This window comes from Trachypithecus francoisi, unplaced genomic scaffold (genome assembly GCF_009764315.1).
Source record: "Trachypithecus francoisi isolate TF-2019V2 unplaced genomic scaffold, Tfra_2.0 Contig01474, whole genome shotgun sequence".
NCBI lineage: Eukaryota > Metazoa > Chordata > Mammalia > Primates > Cercopithecidae > Trachypithecus > Trachypithecus francoisi.
This window is the reverse complement of record NW_022681435.1, coordinates 7744939-7757048: the sequence shown is the minus strand read 5'-3', so window position 1 is coordinate 7757048 and position 12110 is coordinate 7744939. Positions and strand designations below refer to the sequence as shown.

Genomic DNA, 12110 nt, shown 5'->3' with positions numbered 1-12110 from the left:
GTAATACCCTGAAAGATCCTGCTGGAATTCTGTGAACCTCTTCACACATCTCATCATTCCGTGCTAATCATCACTATTCACTTTAGCTACTAATTAACTCTGGCCTAATGTTGTGATAGCCTCCCAATAGGTCTTTCCAGTCTTCCCTTGAATGAATTGTTCTGCTACTCTTAACCTTTCTAGTGTCTTCCCATTGCTCACTCCTGAATCCTTGGCCTGGCACTGGGGGCTGCCCATGGTCCACAGTCTGTGGCCTATGCCTGACTAAGCTCATTTCTCCCCTCCCTGTGTGATCTGCTATCCCTGGTTGGGTCTGGGGAGAGTGCTTGCAGGTTCTCTGAGAGTTTTATTTCTTTAAAATTAGGCATCTGTATCAGAGACTGTTAAGGGCTAAACCGATCAAACTCTTAGAGAAGACTTCTGTAAGTTACTCTAGTATTAGAAACAATCCTCTAGCCAGTGTCCCACATAGAGTAGGAAATAATTCTGTAATCACTCAACCTTCTTTCCTTTGCTCATGCTGATTCCGTAACACCAAATCTCCTGATTTTATGTGTCTAATTCCATAATCCAGAGTTTTCACTAAACTCTCCCTGATTCCTTCGGCTCCCTTAGGGTACCTTGTATTTACCTTACAATTGTCTAAGTACTTAGCACTCCCATCTCTAGGCCAGGACTTTCTTATGGGCAATGACAAGATCTTAGTTACAAGGGACAAAAAGAAACATCATGCTTGACACATAGCAGATATTCAATGAAAATTTGAATAAATAAATGAATGAAAGAAGAAAATGCATTCATGTGTTCCTTCTTACCTAAGTTTAAGTTATTTTCAGGTAGAATCTGGGTCTGATTTATATCCTACAGTATTTAGCATTGTGCTTTGTGCATAATAGATATTCCATAAATATTTTTTGAGTTAGTGGATAGCTGTGTAGTTGATCCTGATAATGAACTTTCTGAATGCTACATTATTGTATTTCACTTTCGGTAACTTAAGTGCTTTTAATATAGCTAATATATTTTATTTTAAAGTATGTTGATCTTTTGATTGCTACTAGTTTTTAACAGTGGTTATTTTTGTCTTTGAACTGTTTTTTTTTTTCGTTGTTGTTTTGTTTTGTTTTGTTTGAGACAGGGTCTCACTCTGTCATCCAGGCTGGAGTGCAGTGGTGCAAACACGGCTCATTGCAGCCTCAACCTTCCAGGCTCTGGTGGTCCTCCCACCTCAGCCTACTGGGTAGCTGGGACTAGAGGCATGTGCCACCATGGCTGCCTAGTTTTTGTATTTTTTGTAGAGATAGGGTTTCGCCATGTTGCCCAGGCTGGTCTGGAACTCCTGAGCTCAAATGATTCCCCTTCCTCAGCCTTCCAAAATGCTGGGATTGCACGTGTGAGCCCCCATGTCGGCCAGGTTGGCTTTTGCTGCATTCTTAATTTTGATTGTTAACACATTATGTATCATGGGTGGAGGTGCTTTCTTACTTTCACAAAGGAAATTAGAAAGGAAAAAGAAGAGTTACTTTTAATAAAAATTTGAAGGAGCTTATCTATTTGTTATAGCTCCCATCTCTAGGTGTTGGTGGGGTTCTAGGACTAGCAATTTTTTCTGCAATAGTGGTTGAGTAGTTCTTTCTAGAGTCATCATGGCTCCATCCAGGGACACATAATTTGGATGCTTTCAATGGGAAACTGATTCAGGCAGCCTTTACTGAAATGCCAGTGGAGCATTAGAGGGCATTCCCAAACTTCAGTGAAGTTGAACTAAGTTTCTCTGCCTCCCTTCCATACCGGGATGCTAACAGTTTTTTTGTTTGTTTGTTTTTGTTTTTGTTTGTTTGTTTTTTACAATGAGGAATGCTTGCCAGTCTTCCCTGACAACCTTTAACTATAGAATATTTGATTTCAATTAGTAAATTAATGGTTCGGTCATCTCTCTATCTGAGGGCATTGGTTCCAGGACCCCCATGTATACCAAAACCTGCAAATACTCAAGGCCCACGGTTGGTGCTATAAAACCCAAGAATATGAAAAGACAGCCCTTAGTATACAGGGACTTTGCATCCTGAGAACGCTGTATTTTAGATGTCATTTGGTCGCAGATGCAGAACCCACTCACAGAAAGGGCTGACTGTATCTATTCAAAAAATTCGTACTTAAGTGGATCCATGTGGTTCAAACCTGTGTTGTTCAAGGGTCAATTATACTTGCTTTTAGTCATGCTACTTGGTACATGCCTAAGTAGTAATGAAACAAAAAGAACTGACTGGAAAATGTCAGTGATGCCTTTGTGATGAGCGTGCCTTTGTGATCCACACTGCCTTAAGGTTCACTGCTGCTTTTGGTTTTGTTGCTGTTTGGGGTTTTTTGTTTTGTTCTCTTCAAATGGTTTGGTGGGAAAGATGAAAGATGCCTTCACGTGCTTCTTCTGTAGTGTCACTTTAATTCTCTGTGAAGAGGAACAGTCCTAACCCATATATGTAAACTGAGCAAGCTAGTTATACCTAGGTTTGTGAAGTTGCCTAAATCTTGCAATTAAGACTTACAAGTGGGTAAATAGAGTCAGGAAAAAAGGTCAGAGGATCTAAGGAGAGAAATTTACTTCTAGGAAATGCTATGAACTTATTGGAAGCAGGAGAGTTTCTCCAGTATATTTTAGAAGGATGACCCAGAGTTTGCTGAAATGTACAAAACAGAAACAAAATACTCTCTCTTTATGAAATGCGGAGGCATCATCTACACCTATTGGAGGTGTTCATTTTTTTAGAAATGAACGAAGTATTTGCCATGACATGCTCTTGGAGACAACTTTCATTTACCTTTCACTGGGCGTTATGGGAATCCTGGAGTCTCAAGAGTGGTACATTTTTAGACTTTTGGCCCAGTGTCGAGTCTTTTGAGCAATGGCATAAATCCATTAGATATGTTGACATCTCAACTTCTTTGAAATGATTAAGATTGTTTGCATTGTTTGTCTCTCTCAGAAATGAACACACCTGTGAGTACTGGATGCCTGTGAGCTTGCCATCACCCGCACTGCAAAGACACAGGGCGGCAGCCTCCGAGAAGCAGCTCCTTCCCCTTCACCTTGGCCTTGCCCTTCCGGCTCACAGTCCACCATGGAGACGCTGTCCCAGGACTCTCTGCTGGAATGTCAGATCTGTTTCAATTACTACAGCCCCCGGCGCAGGCCCAAGTTGCTGGACTGCAAGCACACCTGCTGTTCAGTGTGCCTCCAGCAGATGAGGACCAGCCAGAAGGACGTGCGGTGCCCCTGGTGCCGCGGTGTCACCAAGCTGCCCCCTGGCTTCTCCGTGTCGCAGCTCCCTGATGACCCAGAGGTCCTGGCTGTCATCCCCATTCCACACACTTCCGAACACACCCCGGTCTTCATCAAACTTCCCAGCAATGGGTGCTACATGCTGCCCCTGCCCATCTCCAAGGAGCGTGCGCTGCTGCCTGGAGACATGGGCTGCCGCCTGCTGCCCGGGAGCCAGCAGAAGTCCGTCACCGTGGTGACCATCCCTGCTGAACAGCAGCCTCTGCAAGGTGGGGCTCCCCAGGAGGCAGCGGAGGAGGAGCAGGACAGGCGGGGCGTGGTGAAAAGCTCCACCTGGTCAGGGGTGTGCACTGTCATCTTGGTGGCTTGCGTCCTGGTCTTCCTTCTCGGCATCGTGCTCCACAACATGTCTTGCATTTCTAAGCGCTTCACTGTGATATCCTGTGGCTGAACAGGGCTGCAGGGAAGTCTCTTGTGGGTGCCAACTTAGGGGTTGAGCAGGTTGATGATGAGATTCCGGTGAGAAGGTGGGGGGCGACACTGACCATTTGGTGCTGAGCGCTGGCCTCTGCATTGCCTCTTGATTACCCCAAAACAGACACAAAGGGCAGAAGGTGAGGTCTCAACAAGATACCAAGCGAATTGTTCTGAGTGTTGATGGCAACAGCTTGGAAGATGATTGCATGCATCCTCATAATCATGTATTCAATGGACTGTAATTTATGATTTTTCAAAATCATGTTACGAGATAGACATATTCTACTTAGACGTGAAACTGTACAAGTGCGTACAATGTGACCTTCTCTAAATGTGGTAGATTCAAACAAAGATACTATGTAGACAAGTAGAATTAAACCTGCGAATCCGTGTAAAAATTCAGTGAAGACATGCACTGCTGGCTTCTTTACTTTTATTTTTCTTTTTATTGAAACCCAGTCTTCATTTGGTTGCTAACGCTTTTATACGTTTTGAATGGCACCAAAACAAAATAAGTCAAAATGGACAGTCATTTTTTTTTGGAGAAAATATTTGAACAAGCGTCTCCGATGTGTTGTGTTTTGTCATGAACCTTCATTTTCTTCACTTGTAATTAGAACTCGCTACGTGTTTATGAAACTGAAAGCTCAACAGGGGAGCAATAAACCGAGAAATCATGAGAAATGTCTAATCCCACAGGACACCTGTATGCCGATTTTTCTCAAGCCATCTCACAAAACAAGAATTTCAAATGTAAATATTGTGTATTTGTGTGTGTATGTATGTGTGTCTACTTTGATTTACCTCAGGTGTTCGAGTCTTTGCTGAAGAATCCTGGATTAAGACTTAATTGGGCATGAATGAGTCCAGTCTCTGAAGCAGTGGCCACTTCGTGGACATCTTGACCCAGCAGGGAGTCTCCTGCCCGTCCCCTGCAGCACTCACCCCTCATCTGTGTACTGAAGTCCTGCCTTTTGTAAGAGGCAAATGGAGAGTAACAGAGGAGTGTCTTTTCTCCTGGTTTTGGAGTCTTGTGCTGGCCATGAGTGTTGTGACTGACGGCCAACCCGGGCGGGCATTTTAATAGATGGTCTGTGATTCTTTTTCGAAAGATGCTCTTCCACAAGAGTTAAGCCAGTTAGAATTCCAGTTTCCTCTTGTTGATATAAGAGAGAAGATCTCCTGCATTTTAACAGTTTTTACAGAGAAAAGTGGCAAGGTAAACTAACAGCTCAAATTCCCAATATAAGTGAACCAGTTTCTCATAAACTGTCTAATATTCTTAAATGTGTAATGATCTATAGAGGCTCATGAAGAAAGATCTGCCAGAAGTGAGTGATAAATTCCTATCCCTGGGTGCATGTGCATTCAGAAATTAGCTGTGAGCTTTACAGTTCTCATCTAACTTCTTTTAAGGAATTCATGAAGCAAGTGGTATGTGACAAGGACTCTACATATAAATGTAACTGTTTTTATGTTCCACTGAATCCCTGAAAATGGTGAGGAGGGTGGGGGGAAGTGAAGGAAAGACAAGCAGGGCTAATTCCAAAAAGCAAGGCTAGAAAATAGCCCTGTGAGGTCAAGACAATTTAATTTATTTACATGCTACCTGTTATTTTCAAGCAGCACAAAATATGCATATAAAAGTGATGGAATTAATGTGAAATAAAACAAAAATATAATGACTACAATACAAAGCTAATACCACTAATTGGCATGAGAATTTCAACATAAAATTATGAGCTATGATTTTTCAAATTTGTCATAAAACCTTTAGGAAATGTATTTGAAAGCTCAAAATAGAAATTAGGTTAAAATGCCATTTTATTGTGTAAGCTCTTGGGCATTATACAACAAATAATCTAGGATTTATTTGGTATTAATAATTTAGGTATCATATTAGCTGAGTACTATCCTCTATTACATAACATAATATACTGTTGGGTTAGTGTCAATTTCTCAAACTCTCCCAGGCTGCTGTAATGCATGTCTGACCTAATTTCTATCTCTCTTGGAGGAAAATACACACACACACACACACACACACACACCACAGAAATGTTGCATTAAGAATGCTACATTTCAAATAGACTTTACCCTTGCAATTTTAAGCTATGCCATATTCAGATTAATTTTGTGAGTGATATCTGCATATGTTTCTGTACAGTATGAAATGACTGACTCTGTAGTGTAGTACGTGATAGAGTTCTACTTGTTAAAGTAGGTTAGATATAGACACTAATGTGTGTAATGATAGTGTCCTGTGTTTCTTAGTGCAAATCTGTAAAAATGTCCATAGAACTTTTACTTAAAAACAATCCTGTGCTAGAGCTGCCATTAAGCGTGCAAAATTAATTGGCTGTATGATGGATTCTTGTTAAATTTAACAATAACAACCCAAATCAGATTATTAATTTTTTTTTTTTGTGAGTCTTACTGACCTAAGAAACATTGTTTAAATTGTTTAAATGGATTCTACCTGCAGTTATTTGTGTACCTGTTTGTTGGGGTGTGCATTCTTGTGTGTATGTGTGTGTGTGTGTGAGAGAGAGAGATCGAGAAAGAGTGAGAATCTCAGTCTGCCAAATAGAATTTTATAGGCTTAGTGATGTTTTAATGTTGCTTGGCATCCCATTGCTGTGGCCTCTTCTGGAATTTACCAGTGACCCGTACCAAACACATCTACCCATGTGACCAAAGTCCACTGACACAAGAGGCCAGAATTCATACTTGCACATTAATGAAAAGTCACAACTGGAAAGCACAGAAAGTTAGAGGTGAAAGCGGCCTCCGGTGGCTTCATTTTGTAGATGAGTCCATTTTGTAATTCTGCAGACAAGGGGGGATATGAACTTTGCACTGCAGTGTCTTCTTGTTCCATCCTAGGTCTGTCTACATCTCTCTCTGGCTATCATCCTTTCTAGGGCTGATGAATACCCTTTATTGAGTCAACTACTGCTTTAAAGGGTTTGTTTTGTAGGTTTATGTACTCATTTTAGTTAGCATCTACCTCTCTGGGAAAATGAAAGGAGGGTTGACTTAGGGATGAGTATAGATGTTGAAAGACAACTATCAAACCATGTGGTTTGAGTTTTTAAAATTGTAAAACATTGGTGTCCAAACCTCCCACCCTACTTGTATGTAAAGGACAGTGAGTGTTGTGTAAATAGTAAACTATAAGAAGCATGAATTTTCATCTTTATTAATGATCTTGAAATAAGTAAGAGAATGCTTAATATGTTAAGTAGAGCCAAGAATGCTACTAAGAAGCATTGTCTTTGGAAAAATTTTGTATAATGACTTGGGGCATAAATTGTGATGAAAAGGCAACTCGGTTTTCGGTTCCAGTCATACTTAGTGATCAGAAAGCTGTAAGATATTTTCTTTAAAAATAGAATTAAGTTTAATTTTTTGCATGGCTTACAGATTGGGTCCCTTGAAGGTTAAACCATGTGATGGTATAACCCGTGAGATCTTCTAGATGGGCTCTGTTCAATAGGGCTTTCTGTGATGATGGAAATGCTGGAAAACCTGCGCCATCTGGTATAGTAGCCACCAGCTACAGTGACTTTTAGGCAGTTAAAATGGGGTTACTACAAGGTAAGAACTGGATTTCAAATTTTATTTAATTTTAATTAGCTGAAATACAAATAGCCGTATGTGTCTAGTGGTTGCCATATTGAACAATGCAGTTCTGAGTGATTGTGCTTGGAGAGCTAGCATCAAGGTATTAATGGAGTAACGGTGAGGCTAAGAAAAGAGTTTGTGGGCTAGGAACATGCAGTTGGAAAAAGGCAAAAAATTCCTTTCTGGGCTTAAAAAGTGTATGATCTCAAGTATGACAGTAAAAATTCATTGTTGCCCTTTGGAACTGTTGCTTATAGACTTTAGACCAAGGAATGATCAGTGAAGCTTAAAGAGTGCTTTATCAAGCCGCTTTTCTGGGATCATTAGTTGCATGTGAACCTGTTGTCCAAAAATAGTAGTTAGACAGTAGCTGTAAAACGTTTGACTTGCAAGCTATGCATGACCCGTACTGTGAAATTGGGTCTTGTGGCCAAAAAGTAATGTTACGGGGGGAAAAAAACCTAATGAAGTCCCTCTTCACTTCCAATATCTTATCCAAACTTCATTGCTGTATTAATAAGGTGCAAATGTAAGAGCAAGCATGCTTTGCAGTGTTCAGACTGGTTTTGTTTGCCCTTGAAGGCCAGCTTGTCATTGTATTTGGTGTGGGCATATGTAGGCATCATTTTTCAGATGCCAGACTAAAATGTAGATACTATTTTTAGAATGAGATTTGACATTGTTTTAGTCACTTTTTTAAGCAAAAATTTCAGTTATCACTGAGAGTTGAAGATTTGAAGCTTTGCACAAAAGCACTTCTTTTAACAGTAAAAAGTATTGTCCACAAAATTTAAAGACTTGAAGGTTACTAAAGCTACAAGAATTACTTTTTAGCTAAATAAAAGGAAGCAGAAAATTCAGTTTGAGGTATATTTTCCTATAAAGACCCGATTCTTACTGATAATCTGGTATTTATTCCAGTCTAGATTTTGATTTGAAGAGTTCCCATCCCTTTATTTGAAAACTTACGTTGTTTCAAAATTGGTTAGTCTACTTTTCACTGTTTTCCAAATGGAATATATACAAAATACATTTACTTCATTTTAGCAGAAATAGGTTGTTTTGTTTTTTGGGTTTTCTTCTTAGAACTCATCAATGGGCAAGACTTTCCTTCTTAGCTTGCCTTTAAAAATCATTTATTTTATTTTATGCCAAGATAGTATCTTTCTTTAGCCTTAAGAGGAAGATAGGAGTTCAAAAGTTATCAGTGCAAGAGGAGTGATACACAAAAGACTTCAATTTCTATCTTTTCTCAGAAAAATGATGCTGCCCACAGGTCAGGATTTTGTTTCAGTGTAAGAAGTGTCGGGTAGTCAGTCTGTCATCCCTGACCTAGATAGAGAAGCTGTTCCTTGACATTTCCATCATTCTCAGTAAATTGTCACCCACATGGTAATTCTTACCAAAACAGAAACTACTGAGAAGAATAAGGTAGTCAAGATAATTCAGTAGCTGTTTTGAAAGTAATAGTCTATTTCAAAAGCAATGATGTTCAGTTGCCGAATTTTGTTCAACATGAGACACTTATTTATATATTTATTTATTTATTTATGAGATGGAGTTTCACTCTTGTTGCCCAGGCCAGAGTGCAATGGCATGATCTCAGCTCACTGCAACCTCCACCTCCCAGGTTCAAGCTATTCTCCTGCCTCAGCCTCCCGAGTAGCTGGGATTACAGGCATGCGCCACCATGCCCGGCTAATTTTGTATTATTTTAAGTAGAGACAGCGTTTCTCCATGTTGGTCAGGCTGGTCTCCAACTTCTGACCTCTGGTAGTCTGCCTGCCTCGGCCTCCCAAAGTTCTGGGATTACAGGTGTGAGCCACCACACCCAGCCGACATGAAACACTTCTAAAAGATAAGTGGAAATTCAAGCCATTGATTTTTCTGACACAACTGACTTACTACACACACACACACCATGATTTAGCTGTAATTGGAGTTAAAAATCAAGTAAAATCTGTTATTAGTCATGTTTTCCAATTCGTGAGTTATACAAGATTGGATTAGATGTTAATTTCTTAACTATTACTATGGGCTGCATACATTACGTCAAACTACCTTTGGGAGCGTCCATATAAACACTTGAAACTTTTCAAATATATGAAGAGGTAGGTTCTACTGTATACATTTTATTGGAAAGCCGTTGATCATTAAAGAACATAAGCAGGTGGGGCATTTAATTTCTTCCAAATACCTTATTTTTGGATCTGCTCAAGTGGTTAGGGCAAGTGCACCATTATTCCTGAACCCCTGCAATTTGGGTTCCCATTTTTCTGCACAAATTTTCTTGCTCAGTCGAGCCAATGACTTTTTTTTTTTTCAGAATTCACTGCCTGGGGTATCCCACTATATATATCTCACCTATGATGTAGTGGTGCTTGAAACACTCATCTCATTAGCGAGATTTTATTATTCTAATCCAAGGTTTTTTATATTATTCATACTATGATATTTTTAGGGACAATCAGTAATATTTGGGGCAGAGTACTGAGGGACCTCTTGAAGTCTGCAACAGCATGCATTTTCTTTGTTTTTCTGGGAGTGCTTCCCTGTAGCTGTCTTTGTTCTAGAACACTGCTCTAAATTTATTGCCATGGGATGTAGGGCTAGTAGCCCATGGGAAAGTCTTCTGTAATCTCCTTGGGGTATGAGTTATTGGGTTATTCTAACAGGAGTTTTCCAAAGGGATGGTCCATTTTTAATTCAACATTTGCTTTTTGAAGATCCAGAAGTAGACAGTTGGATATAATAGTGGTAGAAGAGCATGGGCTGTAAACAGAAGGAAACAGAGATGACAAATGCCTCTTAAAGGGGATCTAGTTGATACCTCTGTTAAATAGTGGCAGAACACAGGAGGTGGTACCTTACACTGTGCTTTAGGAAAATTCTATGAAGATTTCATTTACAAATCCTCATGGGATTTTCTGGGTTGAGGGACAACCCAACTATTAAGTAGAGGGAGAGGGAGAAGGAGAGGGAGAGGGAAAAGGAGAGGGAGAGGGAGAGGGAGAGGGAGAGGGAGTGGGAGAGAGAGAGGGAGAGGTGAAGCATTGGGTCTATGTCAGGGGACAGGCAGATATACCCAGAGAGGGAAAAAATACTTAATAAAGGAAGAGTATAGCTGCAAAACAAGATATATAGGAGCTGAAGCAGACATGGCAGAAACCAGCTGGAGAAAGCACAGGACAGCTAGGACAATTTAGTTAAGCACAATCTGTCATTCCAGTATGGACTACCAAGTTCAATTCAGGATGCTTCAGTTGAAGACACGTGGGGTAATGTGCTCAGCCGATGAGGGTCCAAGGAGGCCCCGTTTTTCCTATCACCCTATCCTATGCTCGTGGTTTGGATCGTTAGCACACTAGGCAATTTCAGAGCCTGCTCTAGAGTTGGTTGCCACGTCAGCACACACAGACTCTAGAATCCTCTTAACCATGGAATGCAAGGCCTATTCCTGTGGATCTATCCTGACTTGATTATGTCAGTACTGTTGGGAAAATGAGTTCAAGAATATTTCAGTTTATATATACTGGTTGCTGTCATATATTTTTTTCATTTCACCACTTGTTTGTGTTTGCCTCACTCAACAGTCATAGGTGTGGAAGCTGGTTTCAGCTTGGAACTGTTAAAAACTCCCAACACAAGCCATCTAGCTGCAGCCCAGGGTTTCTCCCACCCTATGGCTTTAGCGGTGGGTTCTCTGGCCCTCTTGATAACAAATATTCCAGTCTAATGGCTAGATGAATGCTGCTCAGAGGCTATTAACTCAAATCCTTGATGTGTTTCATTTACATTTATGTGGATTATTTATTTTAGGAGCTTTTTTTTTTAAGGGCCAAATAGCCCGACAGATAAATGAACTGCTGGGCTGTGTAGAAAATACTGTCCAAATGTTGCCAAATATTGACTTCATAAAGGGGATATCAAGCTGCTGTTTATAAATCTGAATGTCTTAAAAGCATTCTTGCTTGCTCTCTCTGTTATAGATGGTGTCTTAGCCAGTCCTGAGTTTTCCAATGAACCCAATTTTAATATATGGTATTTTTGTATGCCAAAATGGTGTCTTGTCCTTTGTATATGTGGTAATGTTGATTTTATGACTACTGTAAAAACACATTTGCTATGATTAAAATTCATAAAATGATTTCAAATAGACTCACGTATTGTTTTTCCCCCCTCCTAACCCCAGGAAAAGAAAAAAAATTGGTGAGATTTTCATCATCAGTTATTCTAAGGATTTTAGTAGACTTGAGTGATAAAGCAGGAAGAAGATCCTGAGCCAAGGATTTTATTTTTATTTTTTATTTTTTAATTTATTTTTTTCTTTTGAGACGGAGTCTCGCTCTGTCACCCAGGCTGGAGTGCTGTGGCCGGATCTCAGCTCACTGCAAGCTCCGCCTCCCGGGTTTACGCCATTCTCCTGCCTCAGCCTCCCGTGTAGCTGGGACTACAGGCGCCGCCACGTCGCCCGGCTAGTTTTTTGTAGTTTTTAGTAGAGACGGGGTTTCATCGTGTTAGCCAGGATGGTCTCGATCTCCTGACCTCATGATCCGCCCGTCTCGGCCTCCCAAAGTGCTGGGATTACAGGCTTGAGCCACCGTGCCCGGCCAACCAAGGATTTTAAATGGAGGTGACTTTCAAGTAGATCCTCTGAGAGGCCAAAGAACACATCTTTAATGAGCAAGCCCAAGCTTGTCTTTGCAACTTGGGTTTTCATGGCTTC

At 40.5% G+C, this 12110-nt stretch overlaps 1 protein-coding gene across 7 annotated transcripts in view; it reads left to right on the top strand.

The window, feature by feature from the left end:
• The window catches only part of RNF152 (ring finger protein 152), an 86419-nt gene extending 74884 nt beyond the window's left edge, over nucleotides 1-11535 (top strand). For 6 of the 7 annotated variants that reach the window (XM_033238906.1, XM_033238916.1, XM_033238926.1 and 3 more), the window contains one exon: nucleotides 2985-11533. In XM_033238906.1, the coding sequence (XP_033094797.1) occupies nucleotides 3120-3731 (612 nt within the window). In that variant the 5' untranslated portion in view covers nucleotides 2985-3119 and the 3' untranslated portion in view covers nucleotides 3732-11533. Of the gene's footprint in view, nucleotides 1-2984 lie in introns of all 7 variants that reach the window. The other variant, XM_033238963.1, reaches the window with a different exon arrangement.
• The last annotated feature ends 575 nt before the right edge of the window (nucleotides 11536-12110 follow it).